The 13246-nt window shown below is 39.1% G+C and overlaps 1 protein-coding gene across 1 annotated transcript in view; it reads left to right on the forward strand.

The window, feature by feature from the left end:
• MUC5AC (mucin 5AC, oligomeric mucus/gel-forming) overlaps positions 1 to 13246 on the forward strand; it is a 60668-nt gene that overhangs the window by 45400 nt on the left and 2022 nt on the right. Inside the window, exons 36-51 of the mRNA XM_038406067.2 lie at positions 241 to 415; positions 596 to 846; positions 3558 to 3741; positions 4162 to 4363; positions 5136 to 5314; positions 6052 to 6121; positions 6446 to 6546; positions 7499 to 7533; positions 8314 to 8491; positions 9249 to 9353; positions 9552 to 9592; positions 10032 to 10154; positions 10260 to 10358; positions 11324 to 11452; positions 12305 to 12362; positions 12936 to 13041. Coding sequence (XP_038261995.1) covers positions 241 to 415; positions 596 to 846; positions 3558 to 3741; positions 4162 to 4363; positions 5136 to 5314; positions 6052 to 6121; positions 6446 to 6546; positions 7499 to 7533; positions 8314 to 8491; positions 9249 to 9353; positions 9552 to 9592; positions 10032 to 10154; positions 10260 to 10358; positions 11324 to 11452; positions 12305 to 12362; positions 12936 to 13041 — 2036 coding nt within the window. The remainder of the gene's footprint in view (positions 1 to 240; positions 416 to 595; positions 847 to 3557; positions 3742 to 4161; positions 4364 to 5135; positions 5315 to 6051; positions 6122 to 6445; positions 6547 to 7498; positions 7534 to 8313; positions 8492 to 9248; positions 9354 to 9551; positions 9593 to 10031; positions 10155 to 10259; positions 10359 to 11323; positions 11453 to 12304; positions 12363 to 12935; positions 13042 to 13246) is intronic.

Below are 13246 nucleotides of genomic sequence, written 5' to 3' on the forward strand. Positions count from 1 at the left end.
AAAGTTTGAGCAAAAACGATTCCACTACTGCTAATCATTTTGTAGTGTAAAATGTACTGCACAACTGTCACCAAAATTTCCAAAACGTGGATGTCAAACGTTAGAGAGAAGAAATATATCATAAGAAACATAACCCCCCAAACATTGCAAGCATCATAACATTTTGGAACTAAAAATCTGTATAAAGCTCAAACCTAATTGTAAGCTCTTGTGACACCAATTCCATTTTTTTTTAAACAGACAGGTGAAACATGGAAGATATCCAACTGTACCACTGCAACTTGCGAGGGAAATAACAAAGTTGTTATACAGCAAATAAAATGCCCACCTGTAAAGAAAATTACCTGTGCCAGTGGATACCCACCAGTAAAGGTCTTCAATGAGGATGGCTGCTGTTACTATTATGAATGTGAATGTAAGTGACAACTAAATTAAGGAAGAACATCACTGAAAATATACAACATGCTTAAATGGAATATATGGGGATTTCATGATTCCAGGGCTATCTAGAAGGTTGTGTTACTGGCTTAACTTTCTAAATTCTTTCTTGTCAACTTATTTTAGTCTTAGCATCTACATTTTTCCTCTTTACCAGGTGTCTGTAGTGGCTGGGGTGACCCTCACTACATTACATTCGATGGAACCTATTACACATTCCTTGACAACTGCACATATACCCTTGTGAAGCAGATTACCCCTAAATATGACAACTTCCATGTTGACATTGACAATTACTTCTGCGATGCAGAAGATGGATTTTCCTGTCCTCAGTCCATTATTGTTTACTACAAGTCCACGGTGGTAGTGCTGACGCGTGAACTCTATAACGGAGTGATGGCTAATAAGGTAAAATATAATTCTTTAAAGTTTTTTGGAGTGTTCCTATTAAATTTCCTATTTCAGCAAAACAGAAATAAGGTGTACAGGCATTGTCTGAACCTCATGTGAAATATTGAGTGCATTTGTGCTCATTATAGCACAGAAATGCTTAGGCAGAGGGCATCATAGGATAAAAAAAATTATGCCAATTCTCAAGAAGCAAACATATAATAGAAAGTTTAGGGAGCTAGAGCTATCCTTACTGGAAAAATAGAAAATTATGAAAGAGGTGGATGCATTTGACGGAGTTAAATTCCCAAGAGTGAGGAAGTTCAAAAACTAGGGAACATGTGGTATTGTAAAGTATAAGAGTAAGGTCACCAAATAAAATTAATAGGCAGCAGGTTTAAAACAAATAAAAGGAAGAATTTCTTCACACAATGCACAGTCAACCTGTGGAACTCCTTGCCAGAGGATGTTGTGAAGGCCAAGACCATAATAGGATTCAAAAAAGAACTAGATAAATTCATGGAGGACAGGACCACCAATGGCTATTAGCCAGGATGGGCAGGAATGGTGTCCATAGCCTCTGTTTGCCAGAAGCTGGGAATGAGCGACAGGGGATGGATCACTTGATGATTACCTGTTCTGTTCACTCCCTCTGGGGCATCTGGCACTGGCCACTGTCAGAAGACAGGATACTGGGATAGATGGACCTTTGGTCTGACCCAGTAGGACCATTCTTATGTTCTTATGTAAGATTAGATCATGAGTTCTAGCATGAGACACAAACCCATGGAATATGTTATTGAGGCAGGTGAATGAAGCAAGATATTCTGGTTTTGGATCTGATTAAGACACAGTCTTTTGTAAGGGCTGGTGTGGAAATTCATTGCTCCTGGCGGACTTCTGTCTGATGCAAACTCATATATTGTGTGCAAAAAATCAATACAAAGGCGCACAGATATATACCAGAAGACCAATTCTCCCCTAATGGTGCAAACCAGCACTCACTCCAAGTTAGTTGGCCAAATGAGGATCTCTCCCTGAGTATGGAGATCTTTGAATAGCATAAAGCCCCCCAATAGCTGAAGAGAAGGGGATGAATGGTTGAAGAGAAGGAGACGAACTAAAGCATCCATTTACCCCGGTAATCCTAAATTGCTGTTGGCAGTTGGTGAAAATTAGAAGTGGCCTCATGCTGCCCTATTTTATTTTGGGGACTGACCTGCCACTCAGACAGCTCAGGATGGTGGGAGGGGAGATGCAAAGGTGTGTGCGTCTCACCCCCATACAGAGCTGTGCCAAGCACTCATAAGCTGCTGTCAGGGACAGGATAGGGCATTGTCTCTCAACCTTTCCAGATGACTGTACCCCTTTCATGAGTCTGTTTTGTCTTGTGTACCCCCAAGTTTCACCTCACTTAAAAATCAGACATAAAAATACAAAAAAAAGGAGTACTTGTGGCACCCTAGAGACTAACAAATTTATTTGAGCATAAGCTTTCGTGAGCTACAGCTCACTTCATCGGATGCAAAATGAATGCATCTGATGAAGTGAGCTGTAGCTCACGAAAGCTTATGCTCAAATAAATTTGTTAGTCGCTAAGGTGCCACAAGTACTCCTTTTCTTTTTGCGGATACAGACTAACACGGCTGCTACTCTGAAACCTAAAAATACAGAAGTGTCACAGCACACTACTACTGAAAAAGTGCTCACTTTCTCATTTTTACCATAGAATTATAAAATAAATCTATAGAAATACAAATATGGTACTTACATTTCAATGTATTGTATACAGAGCAGTATAAACAAATCATTGCCTATGAAATTTTAGTTTGCACTAACTTCGCTAGTGCTTTTTATGGAGCCTGTTCTAAAACAAGGCAAATATCTAGATGAGTTGATGTACCCCCTGGAAGACCTCTGAATACCCCCAGGAGTACCCATACCCCTGTTTGAGAACTACTGGGATAGGGCATATTGTAAAATGTAGCCCAATGATTCCCAGTCAAAACAGAATGGTACTTGAGGGATCTGCAACTCTCCCTCCTCCATCCCAATCAATGAGAAAAGAGTTAAGTTCCTAACATAGAAATAATTCCTGAAGAACAATATCACCAACCAAAAGTCCACACTTTTGTTAGCACCTGGAATTTGTATGTGGCAAATGTGAGTAACAGCTTAATTTCAAGAGGAAACAAGTCATCATATAAAAATGATGGGTAAAATGTGTATTTCAATATGAGTTCCAGGGGTCCTCCCTGAGCTAGACACCCCTCATTATGATTATACAATAATGACAGGGTTATAACAGAATAATGGCATGAATCTTGCTGCAGCTTAAAAAATTATGGCCTAGTCATTTTCTGTAAGGAAAAATGCCTACAAAAAGGCGCAAATGATATTTTCACTCATTATATTTGGCCTTAAAATAACGTGTATTAGCTTAGAGCCTGCCCACATGAAATATGACTAATTGCATAACACTGCTAATTGAACAGGACCACTCTGATAATTAGTCCCACAATTAAATTACTCGGGGAGTGTAAAGCAGCAAAGAAAGGAAAAAAACTAATATGAGTTATTATTATAAAATCCTGGTGTGGGATATGAGGAACATGGGATATGTTATCATAAAATGACATGATTATAAATATTAGTAAAGAAATTATTTTAAAATATGCGTCTAACAAAAGAGACTCCTGCAATGACATAATGTTTAACCCCATATGCAGATTATCTTCAATAAAATGATTGTCAAACCAGGCTTCCAGAAAGATGGCATTTCTATTTCCATGCTTGGCATCAACATGGTTGTTGAAATACCTGAGATTGGAGCTACCATCACCTTCAGCGGGTTGATCTTCTCAGTGAAGCTCCCATTCAGCAAATTTGGCAATAACACTGAAGGACAGTGTGGTATGTAGATGCATTAATCCTCCTCTTCTCACTCTCCCTATGTTTATTCCCTGAGCCAGATAGTTATTCAAGCTTACCATAGACTGAAATTCCTCAAAAATAAAGTAAATGGATTTAGGGAGAATTTGGATCTCATCCATTGTTAATTTTTTATATCACTTCTATCTGCTTCTAACAAATAGGTTCAAATGCTTAATATTTCAATGATCTGATTTTTGTCTTATCATTTTAACCTTACATAAACAATTATTAAGTAAACTCAAAAGAAATGATGCACTTTGAGTATCAAGCAATCTAAACTTACAAGGAGTTTGATCCATTCACTATGCATACCAGTTTTGAATTTGATATTAACGTAATGTGTTATGCACTTTGTCAGTGGCTCACACCCTTCTGATCTGGTTATGTTTGGTCTTCCAGGTACATGCACAAACATCAAATCAGATGACTGCCGCTTGCCAAGTGGTAAGATCATTCCTTCTTGTACCCAGATGGCTCCCCATTGGAAGGTTGACGATGGCAAGAAGCAGTACTGTATAGGAACACCACCACCAAGACCCAGCACGCCAACTCCAGCTCCCAGCTGTCCCCCTTCTGCTCTTTGCAAGATAATTTTGAGCGAGTAAGATAAAAAATGAATTAATTTACTCTTCCTTAACTAAGCAAAAGTATCCAAAAATCCTATAAAATGATGGAGATAAGAACTAGATCCACATCAAGCCCTTATCAACAAATACAGGGCCAAATCTAGAGTGGCCTTATGCACATGTCTGAAGGCCAAACAGCTGTGTGACAGCTGCAGAGGGGGGCAAATACAATAGAAGTCCTCTGCAAGTATAAACCACATACCTGTTTACACCAAGGAGATCTCCATGATGATTCCACAGGTCTCTGAGGAGAGGGTATAGAGAATGTCAACAAGTCAGGAGCCTGGCAAGTAATAAAACCCAAATCTTCTGACTTGCAGTTATGTGCTTTAACCACAAAATCATCTATCCCCCACATGCTTTCCATGGCACATCTATCCACACCAAGTTATATTTTTCAAACAGTAACATTACTTTACATTTGTAAAATGCCTGATGAGTCTGGTTTATGAAAATGTAGACAGAAAGATAGATGCCTTTCCCCATAAAAAAAAATCTAAAATGTATGTACATTGTACATAGAAAATGTTCTACATGATGGTTTCAGACTTCTCAGCCTTTCCATTCTGGAGTCTTTTCCACGTTTGTGCCCACTTTTAAAACAATGCTGAGTTAAATTTCAGTCAGAAACTCATCTCAAAGGAGAAGGACAATATGCTCACACTATGATGTTCCTCTTTGACAAGGATAGTTTTTGTATAGCAATGGTGGGAAATGAAACTTTTTTCTTCTCTATTGTGTTTAAAGAGTCTTTGAAGAATGCCACAAGGTGATACCACCACAAGATTTTTACAAGGGCTGTGTCTTTGATGCATGTCACATGACCAATACATCCATGCAGTGTTCTGGCTTGGAGATATATGCCACTCTGTGTGCCACAAGAGGTGTTTGTATTGACTGGAGAGCAGAGACCAAAGGCCAATGCTGTAAGTACTGCAGCATTAACAAATACATGTGTTGATGAAATAGTAACTGGAGGCTTGTTCAGTAAGTTGGTCCTGCATCTCACACTTACTCAATGTATTTAATATCTCTATAAAAACATGAGCAGGTCTGTCTCAGTGGTTTAGTGGATAAAATATGGCAACATTAATTCAGATGATTCAGATTTGGAACAAACTTTGGATACCTAATTCACAAATGGTTGTCAGCATGGAGCATTGCAGAGGTGACACTGTAAAAGTCAGATTCTCATCTCAGACCAATGTAAATCCAGTGTAGCTTAAGTGAAGCAATTGAAGCTATTGTGGATTTACACAGGTATCACTGAGACTAAGAATCTGGCCATCTGTGTTTTGCGAAAGGGTAAGCTACTACTTCACTTCATTGTAGCACCTGCTTACTTGTTACAGGAGAGAACATGAGATTTCAGAGAGGGGAAGAGAGGATTGGAAAGTTACTGGTGGAAAATGATGGTACAAAATGAAGGGATAAACTAAAATTCTTACATCCCAACTCAATCTAGCTCCTGATCGTTACTCACCGTTTCACTGAGTGCTCTATTGACAGAAACCCACAATGAATGTGGGGAGAGAGGGTTGGAAAGACCACTTAAAAGCCTGGGACCTTAGATACATGGGACCTCTTTCAACAAAATATAACCCAAACTGAAATGCAATCTCTCAGCTTTTTAACTGTGTTATATTTTCCCCTTCCCATACAGCATATAACTGTCCAGTGGACAAAGTATATAAGCCATGTGGGCCTCTTAATCCTGCTACCTGTGATTCAAGGTATGGAAAGAACATACAAGCAAACCATTTAGTTCAATGTGTCCTTATGGATTTTTGTCACTTATGATCCTTTATTATCCACAATGAATAATTCATCTGGTGAATTTTGGCATTTTTCATTAATAAAATGTATCATTATTTAGCCAGATCTAGTAATTAATGAAGAATGTAACCTGTAATTCCTATTGCTTCTTAAAAGAACTGAATAATTTTCCCTCTTCACATGTATCCATCATCTAAATGCTGTGACTTCCTGCACAGATTGCACTTGGCTGTTTAACAGTGAGAGAACTGTACTCTAAAATATGCCTCTTTCCACTCTAGGGCTATTCAACACAATGGCACTGGCCTAGCTGAAGGATGTTTCTGCCCTGAAGGACAGTTTCTCTTCAATGAAAACAGCGGTGTTTGTGTCCCTGACTGTCGTAAGTATGATGCTTTTTACTTTAGGGGTAGATACGGCTCTGGACTGGGAGTCAGAAGGTCTGAGTTCAATTCCCATCTCCACCACTGACGCTGGGCAAGTCTCTCCAGTTCTTTAGTCTCCCCATCTGCAAATTGGGAATAATAATAGTTATCCTCCTTTGTGAAGCATGCTGAGATCTCCTGATGGAAAATTCTATATAAGAGATAAGCACTGTTGTTGTTTATCTAGGACTTGATCCAATGTCCAGTGAAATGAATGGGAGGCTTTCCTGCTGATTTCAATGGGTGTTGGATTGGGCCCTTGACAGTTTTATAAAGAATGCTGAATATGGTGAATATTGCTTATGAAAGCAAGAAATTAATAATGCTGGCTAATTCCAGACCTGCTAATGCTATGGCCCATGCAAGATTCCCATACACCACTCTGCCAAAGCATCTCAACCCTGCCCTGTAACACTCCTTCTACAGTGCTCTGCCTCTTCTCAGCACAGACTGATCATCATAATTGCCAGTTTAGTCATTTTATGGCATGGCTAAATGTGCACTGATAACTGGGCTCAGAATTCATTTCACTTATATGACCTTAATTACAGCCATTGTATTCTGAAGTGAAAAATGAATACATTATATTTGTTCTACCATCTTCCCTGCCCCCACCTTATTGGTTCTTTTAATTTTAAAGTGGGTCCTCAGTGTATTATGAACCTGTGAAACATTCAAACTGACAAAAAGGTATATCTGATGTGTTGTTTTCCGTATATTTCTGAAAATTTACCCACTTTTCATCTCTGAAGAATTGCATCAATGTTTAAATGAATCTGTCAGCCCTCTTCTTCTAGGATTTATCTGCAGGCTTTTTCTGGTTGCAGTCGCATGACCCAACCCTATCACATTTATTTCACATCACCTCAGTAGCACTAATGTTAATATCTATCCTTTCATTTTTTTCAGGTATCTGTATAGGACCAGATGGACTGCCCAAATTAGTGAGTATTGCAATCAGTATGTTTTATCAAATACAGATTGGTGAGCTCAAGGAACATTTCGGGGTTTATGAACATGGGGTTTGACAAACATTTTAACAGATTTTGAGGAATATTTATTTTTGGAAAATACGTGTCCCTTTTAAATTGTAGAAAAAAATATGCAACTGTCTGAATTCTGGAACCCTGTGTAATTTTATGAGTGACTAAATTATAGATAATTGGTTCATCCATTTCCAATCTTTGTATTACATTTTAAAAATACAAGAAGGACAAATAGCAGTCCTAGAGGACCAGCATATTGGTTTCCTTTATTTTCTGAAATTTGGCATGCAAAGTTTATTAGAAATGAAGGGCTGGATGGAGGAAAAATTAGTTATAGCTCACAAATTTTGCAGTCCCAATTCCTTAATTCCATCTAATTCCTACAAGACCCATTTTATAACCTGACATATAATGCCGTACCTGATAGGAGAATTTTGTTATGCATTCAGAACACACATGGGTGTTCCCTATGCTCTTTCAATTATATTTCTTGTATTTTTCCCACAATTTCTAGGAATTAACAGATTTATGCAAGGAAAGGTGGTCATGCTCAGATCCTTTCAGTAACATATGGGGTCCTCTTCTAAGGATTTTCAGAGTTTGAGGCTCCCTGATAAAGAATAGTCTAGAAATGATATAAACATGAATGATGCTGATGCAGCTGTGCATAGTTTTAGCCCTGAACAAGCTAACTCGTGCAAATAGTCTGACTCAGTTCTAAACAATTTTTTTTAACAGCCTGAAGACCAGTGGAAAAGCAATTGCCAGAACTGTGTTTGTGACAAGGACACTCGTACAGTGCAGTGTACAAAGCACCAGTGTAAACCACTCCCCCCAGTCTCTTGTGATGACCCAGGGTTTGTACCTGTCCAGTTGCTGACACCAGAAGACCCATGCTGTGTCCAGACTGAATGCCGTAAGAATCCTCTCAGCTCTTCCATGTGGAAAATACTGTATATATCGTGGGGAACTTCTGAGATCTTTTCAACATTTAATTTGGACTTTACTTTCTTCATATAGTGCCCATTTGTCCCCTAATGACCCCACACCTTTTGCATAGCATTTACAAGATGTCTGAAGAGAGCACCTTTTAAAAGAAATACATTTCATTCCCGAGAGAGAGAAAAAAGTATTTCACCAATACAGGGAAAGCATGCCTACCAAAAAGTCATTTGAAATTTCCAATTATTTTAACTGTTGGAAGAAAACAAACTGTACCGTCTCCAATAAGTAAATAATACCACCACCAACAAAATCTCTCTAATATCACTTTATCTCACCAAAAAGACCCCACTATCACCAAAAGTTCTAAGCTATTTCACAAAATCTCTAGAACTTTTACAAGCTGCAATAGAAGTTTTATGAATTCCTGAAAGTCACCAGATTTTCCATCCCTATAAATTTTCCCTTTCAAACTTGTCTCTGACTGGAGAGAAAAGTTTCCACTAATCCACTCTTCTGAGCCAGAACATTAAACTACTTGTTTTAAGAATTAAGGGTAAGAATAAAGCTCATTAACTTTAAATGTGGCTTTCCAGAGGTTCTTCTAATCCCATCCTCATGCTTGCTTGCAGAACTATGGTGCCCAGTGAGGAAAGTTCTTGTTCATACAGTACAGAATCTTCTGTACTTAACTATGTTGAACTCCTTGTTTTCTGTCTCACATTACATAGGATGTAACACTAGCAAGTGCCCTGAATCAGTGGCCAGCTGTCAACCAGGATACAAATTAATCCCAGAAGTATTAAATGGAAATTGTTGTACTATCTTCACATGTAGTAAGTATTAAGCTCTTCTTTTGTGAATTATCCACACCTGTCAAGATGTTAAAGAAAGCAGTCTGAGCTGCACAGTGTAAAGAAGTTACATTCTGTTGCTATATCTTGTTGACAAAATGACTGATAGCTTTTTGTGTCTTTCTGCTTCTTTTAAAAAATTATATTTGCATCACACTGTGTTGTTTTTTCTCCTTACAGAGCTAATACCAGGCTGTGTAACCAATGGAACTTTCTACAGGGTATGTTCATATGTTACTTACTCTAACACAAAACTTATTTGTTTGCAGCGCCTAACACAATGTGGTCCTGGCCCATGACTGGGGCTCCTGAGTGCTACAGAAATAATAACTAACCACAACAATGTAATAGAACAAAAATTGTTTCAGAATCCTAGCAGGGGCCTGAAATGTATATTCTTTGCACAAAGGCTGAGTTAAACATTGTCCATTACTTCATCAAAAAAACAACATTCCATCACCCTCTGCATAAGCATAAGGAATTTGCCCCAAGAAAAATAAGGTACTCATATCATCAACACTGGGACTCTGGTTAAATAAAGTGGGTCAAATTTTCCAGTGTAGTTAAAGAATTTAGCCCAGTATTTCCAATCTGTGAGATCTGTACATGAAGCAGTTTATTTTTAGTGACTATTAATACTCCTCCTTTGACTTTGTTTAGCCTGGAGCTGTCATTCCAAAAGGTATCTGTGAAAAGTGCACCTGCTCTGCTGAAGTAGAGCCAGACAGTCAGAGAAACATTGTTGACTGCCAGCCCATTCCATGTGACAGAAAGTGCCCAGTGGTGAGTGCCGCTTTTTGTCCCATCACACACAATTTAAAAACCTGCCTGAGAGGAAGTGAGCATCCTTGACTCAGTGCAATTCCTTTTTTATTCCTTTATAAACAGGGCTATGAATATAAAATGAAATCTGGACAGTGCTGTGGCGAGTGTGTACAGGATGCTTGTGTACTGAAGATGGAGGATAACACAGTCCATGTGCTTCAGGTAATTATTGCTTTTAAGGTTTTGTGAACTCCATTCTCCTTCTTTCCCCTTCTGTCCTTGTGTTTATCACAGTCGCTCACTGGGTCTTCTCTCATGTTAGATCTCACTTCGTGCTTGGCCAGTCCCCAGCACAATGGGGCTTCCATTCTGATTTAGGCTTCTAGGAGCTACTGCAATAATAACGATAGCTTTCAGAATTCAATGTTAAAAGCAATGTAGATGAAAACACTGGGCTGGGCTTCGCCCTTGGTATGAAAACACAGCACTCATTAATCTCAATGGGAATCACTCTCACGTATCAGAGGGCAGAATCTGGCTGCAAGTGGCCAATCACAATTGGAAGCTTTATAATATTTCTGGGACAAATCCTGGTGTCAGTGAAGTCACTGGAAATCTTGACACTGTCTTGAATAGTATTAGGATTTGCCCCACTGTGTATTTTCTCAAGCTATCTTTACAATGGGCACAAAAGGTCATTACAGACAGACTCATCTCCAGCACCAAGTTCACAAGTATATACACTTTAATACAACTTGAGGATATGACTGATGACAAAACAAAGAGACTGTCCACAGCCAGTTTGTCTCCCTTCCAAGCCAACCTATACACTCACTACATTTTTCTTGGTATCGCTAATTCTTATTGTACAATTATGGCTTGACTGTAAATCAGCGGTAGTTGAGTAGGGGATAGACGAACCCATTATTAAAATGATCTTGAAAGTGTAAAGGTAGAATTATTGTCTCCTCACACTTTTAATGAACTGGGCTTTATTACTTACACAGCAGTAGCTATGCTGCTAACATTACAAAAGCCCTCAAGAGGAACACCCCTGATTTAGCCTTCAAGGACTGTAAATTAGCTTTTTGCACAATAATCACACTGTCGTAGATAGTATGAAAAAAGGATTGTTTAAAGACATACTGCATAGATTTCTATTCATTTTTTACAAATGTTACTTACAGGCTGGAAAAGTCTGGCACAAGCCTGGTGATAACTGTACCTTCTATAAATGTGAACAAATTGAGGATCAGTTTATTCCTGTTACTGTAAGGAAAGTCTGTGCACCCATGTACCCAGAAACCTGCGATCCTGTAAGTATTACTAAATGTTCCTCGAATTCTCACATTTGTTGCCTGGGGAAAGATAGGCAAAAACAGCAGGACCACTGTGTCCAAAGATTATATCTGGACCCCAGTATTATGTGGGATGCAATTCTAATTATAGCCTTTTCAAATATGGTCCCTTTGAATTTGACTTGAGCCAAAGTTATGTGCTGCACTGGATTACAGAGCATGGAGTAGAGAACAGAACACACAAAAAGGAGTGGGATTTTCAAAAGTGCTAAGTGATAGAGGAGCACAAGTTCCATTGAAAGTTAATTGGCTGTGTACTCCTAAGTCACCTAGGTGCTTTTGAAAATGCCACCCAATGAGACTAAGTAAGGTGAAGGAGAGTACATTATTTTGAAGGGGAATTGATTGAAATAAAGCCATCCAGCTCAGTCAAGATTTTGGGATGGACTGGAACCCGGGCCGCATGGGTGGAAGGTCAGTATTTTATTAACTATGTGACCAATGCTGGTTTAATCCCTTACTTGCAACACACTAACTTCAGTCACTCCGAATTTCATGTCTCTGCAGCATGCAGTATTTAAAAGTTGGGTTAGTATATACGACATTAGAATGCTTAACTCGAGGAGTAGAAAGAGAAAATGAGTGCCACTTAATGCCAGTCTGTAAAGAAGCTGCCTATTACTGGTATACTGATGCAGAAGTTGCCCCTCACTGGAATACCATCAAGCTTCCCCAGCCCTGCTTCGAATCAGCATCTATCTCAATGCAGATCTCTTGCTGGCACCAAGGAAACTTGGGAAGCAGGGAAAGCCCCCAGGTTGGTACGTACACTCCAATTCTGAATCATTTCCCCCTATTTCTGCATTCCAGGCTAATATCAAGCTAAGTGAAGATGGCTGCTGCAAAACATGCTCATTAGACCTTAAAAGTAAGTCATGCTAATTTTGTGGTGCAAAGACAAAATACATGGTCTAAATAGTGCTTTGAAACATACTAGCCACAATGGGTGGCAGGTGCACAAATATATTGGCTGAGCTGATGTAATCTGAGGCATTATGCCTGTATAGAATATGTTCGGGCACTTTGCCTTCTGCTGGGGCAAGAGAGGGGAATAGGGAGTGGCTGGCAAAAGAACATTCCCAGAACATGGTACAGCTCCTTTAAAAAGGTATAGTATGAGATTCTCCCTCCCTAGTGCTAAATGCTAGCCATTATGTGGAAGGGACAGGGCCACGCTCACTCTCCAGCATACCTGGACACGTCCTCTTCGAAGGATAGAATGACACACGAATCATGGTAGCTGGCCATGCATTTAAGAGGTGCCAAAGGCAAAATTCAGTCTGGGCCATGCACCAGTGCTTAAGGGAGAGGGAGCCACAGTTTCACCATATGTAATTAAAACAGGTGAACACATGATGTCAGCTCCATCTCTCTGTTTTCTATCACTAACTGCATATGGTAAACAAACATATTTTCAATTATTTTGCCTTTATTACTCAAGCTTGTGGACTGTATAGTACTACCACTGTCATCAGTCACAATGAATGCAACTCTTCTGTGCCTGTTGAACTAACATACTGCGAAGGCAACTGTGATACTTCTTCAATGTAAGTGGCTACAAGCTCATTACTCACTCTCCTTGCATATGATTGTCCCTGTGCTCTCTTGGCATTCATTCATTATATTGGTGGCAGGGAGCAAATTATGCATTTTAATGCATCCAATATCTACCTAAGAAGCAGATGTTTGTTTCTGCTGGGTTGACTTGAATTTCTGATACCTGCTATGTTACAAGATGTTAATTACCTTAAG

The sequence above is a fragment of the Dermochelys coriacea genome, chromosome 6 (genome assembly GCF_009764565.3).
Source record: "Dermochelys coriacea isolate rDerCor1 chromosome 6, rDerCor1.pri.v4, whole genome shotgun sequence".
NCBI classification, from domain to species: Eukaryota; Metazoa; Chordata; order Testudines; family Dermochelyidae; genus Dermochelys; species Dermochelys coriacea.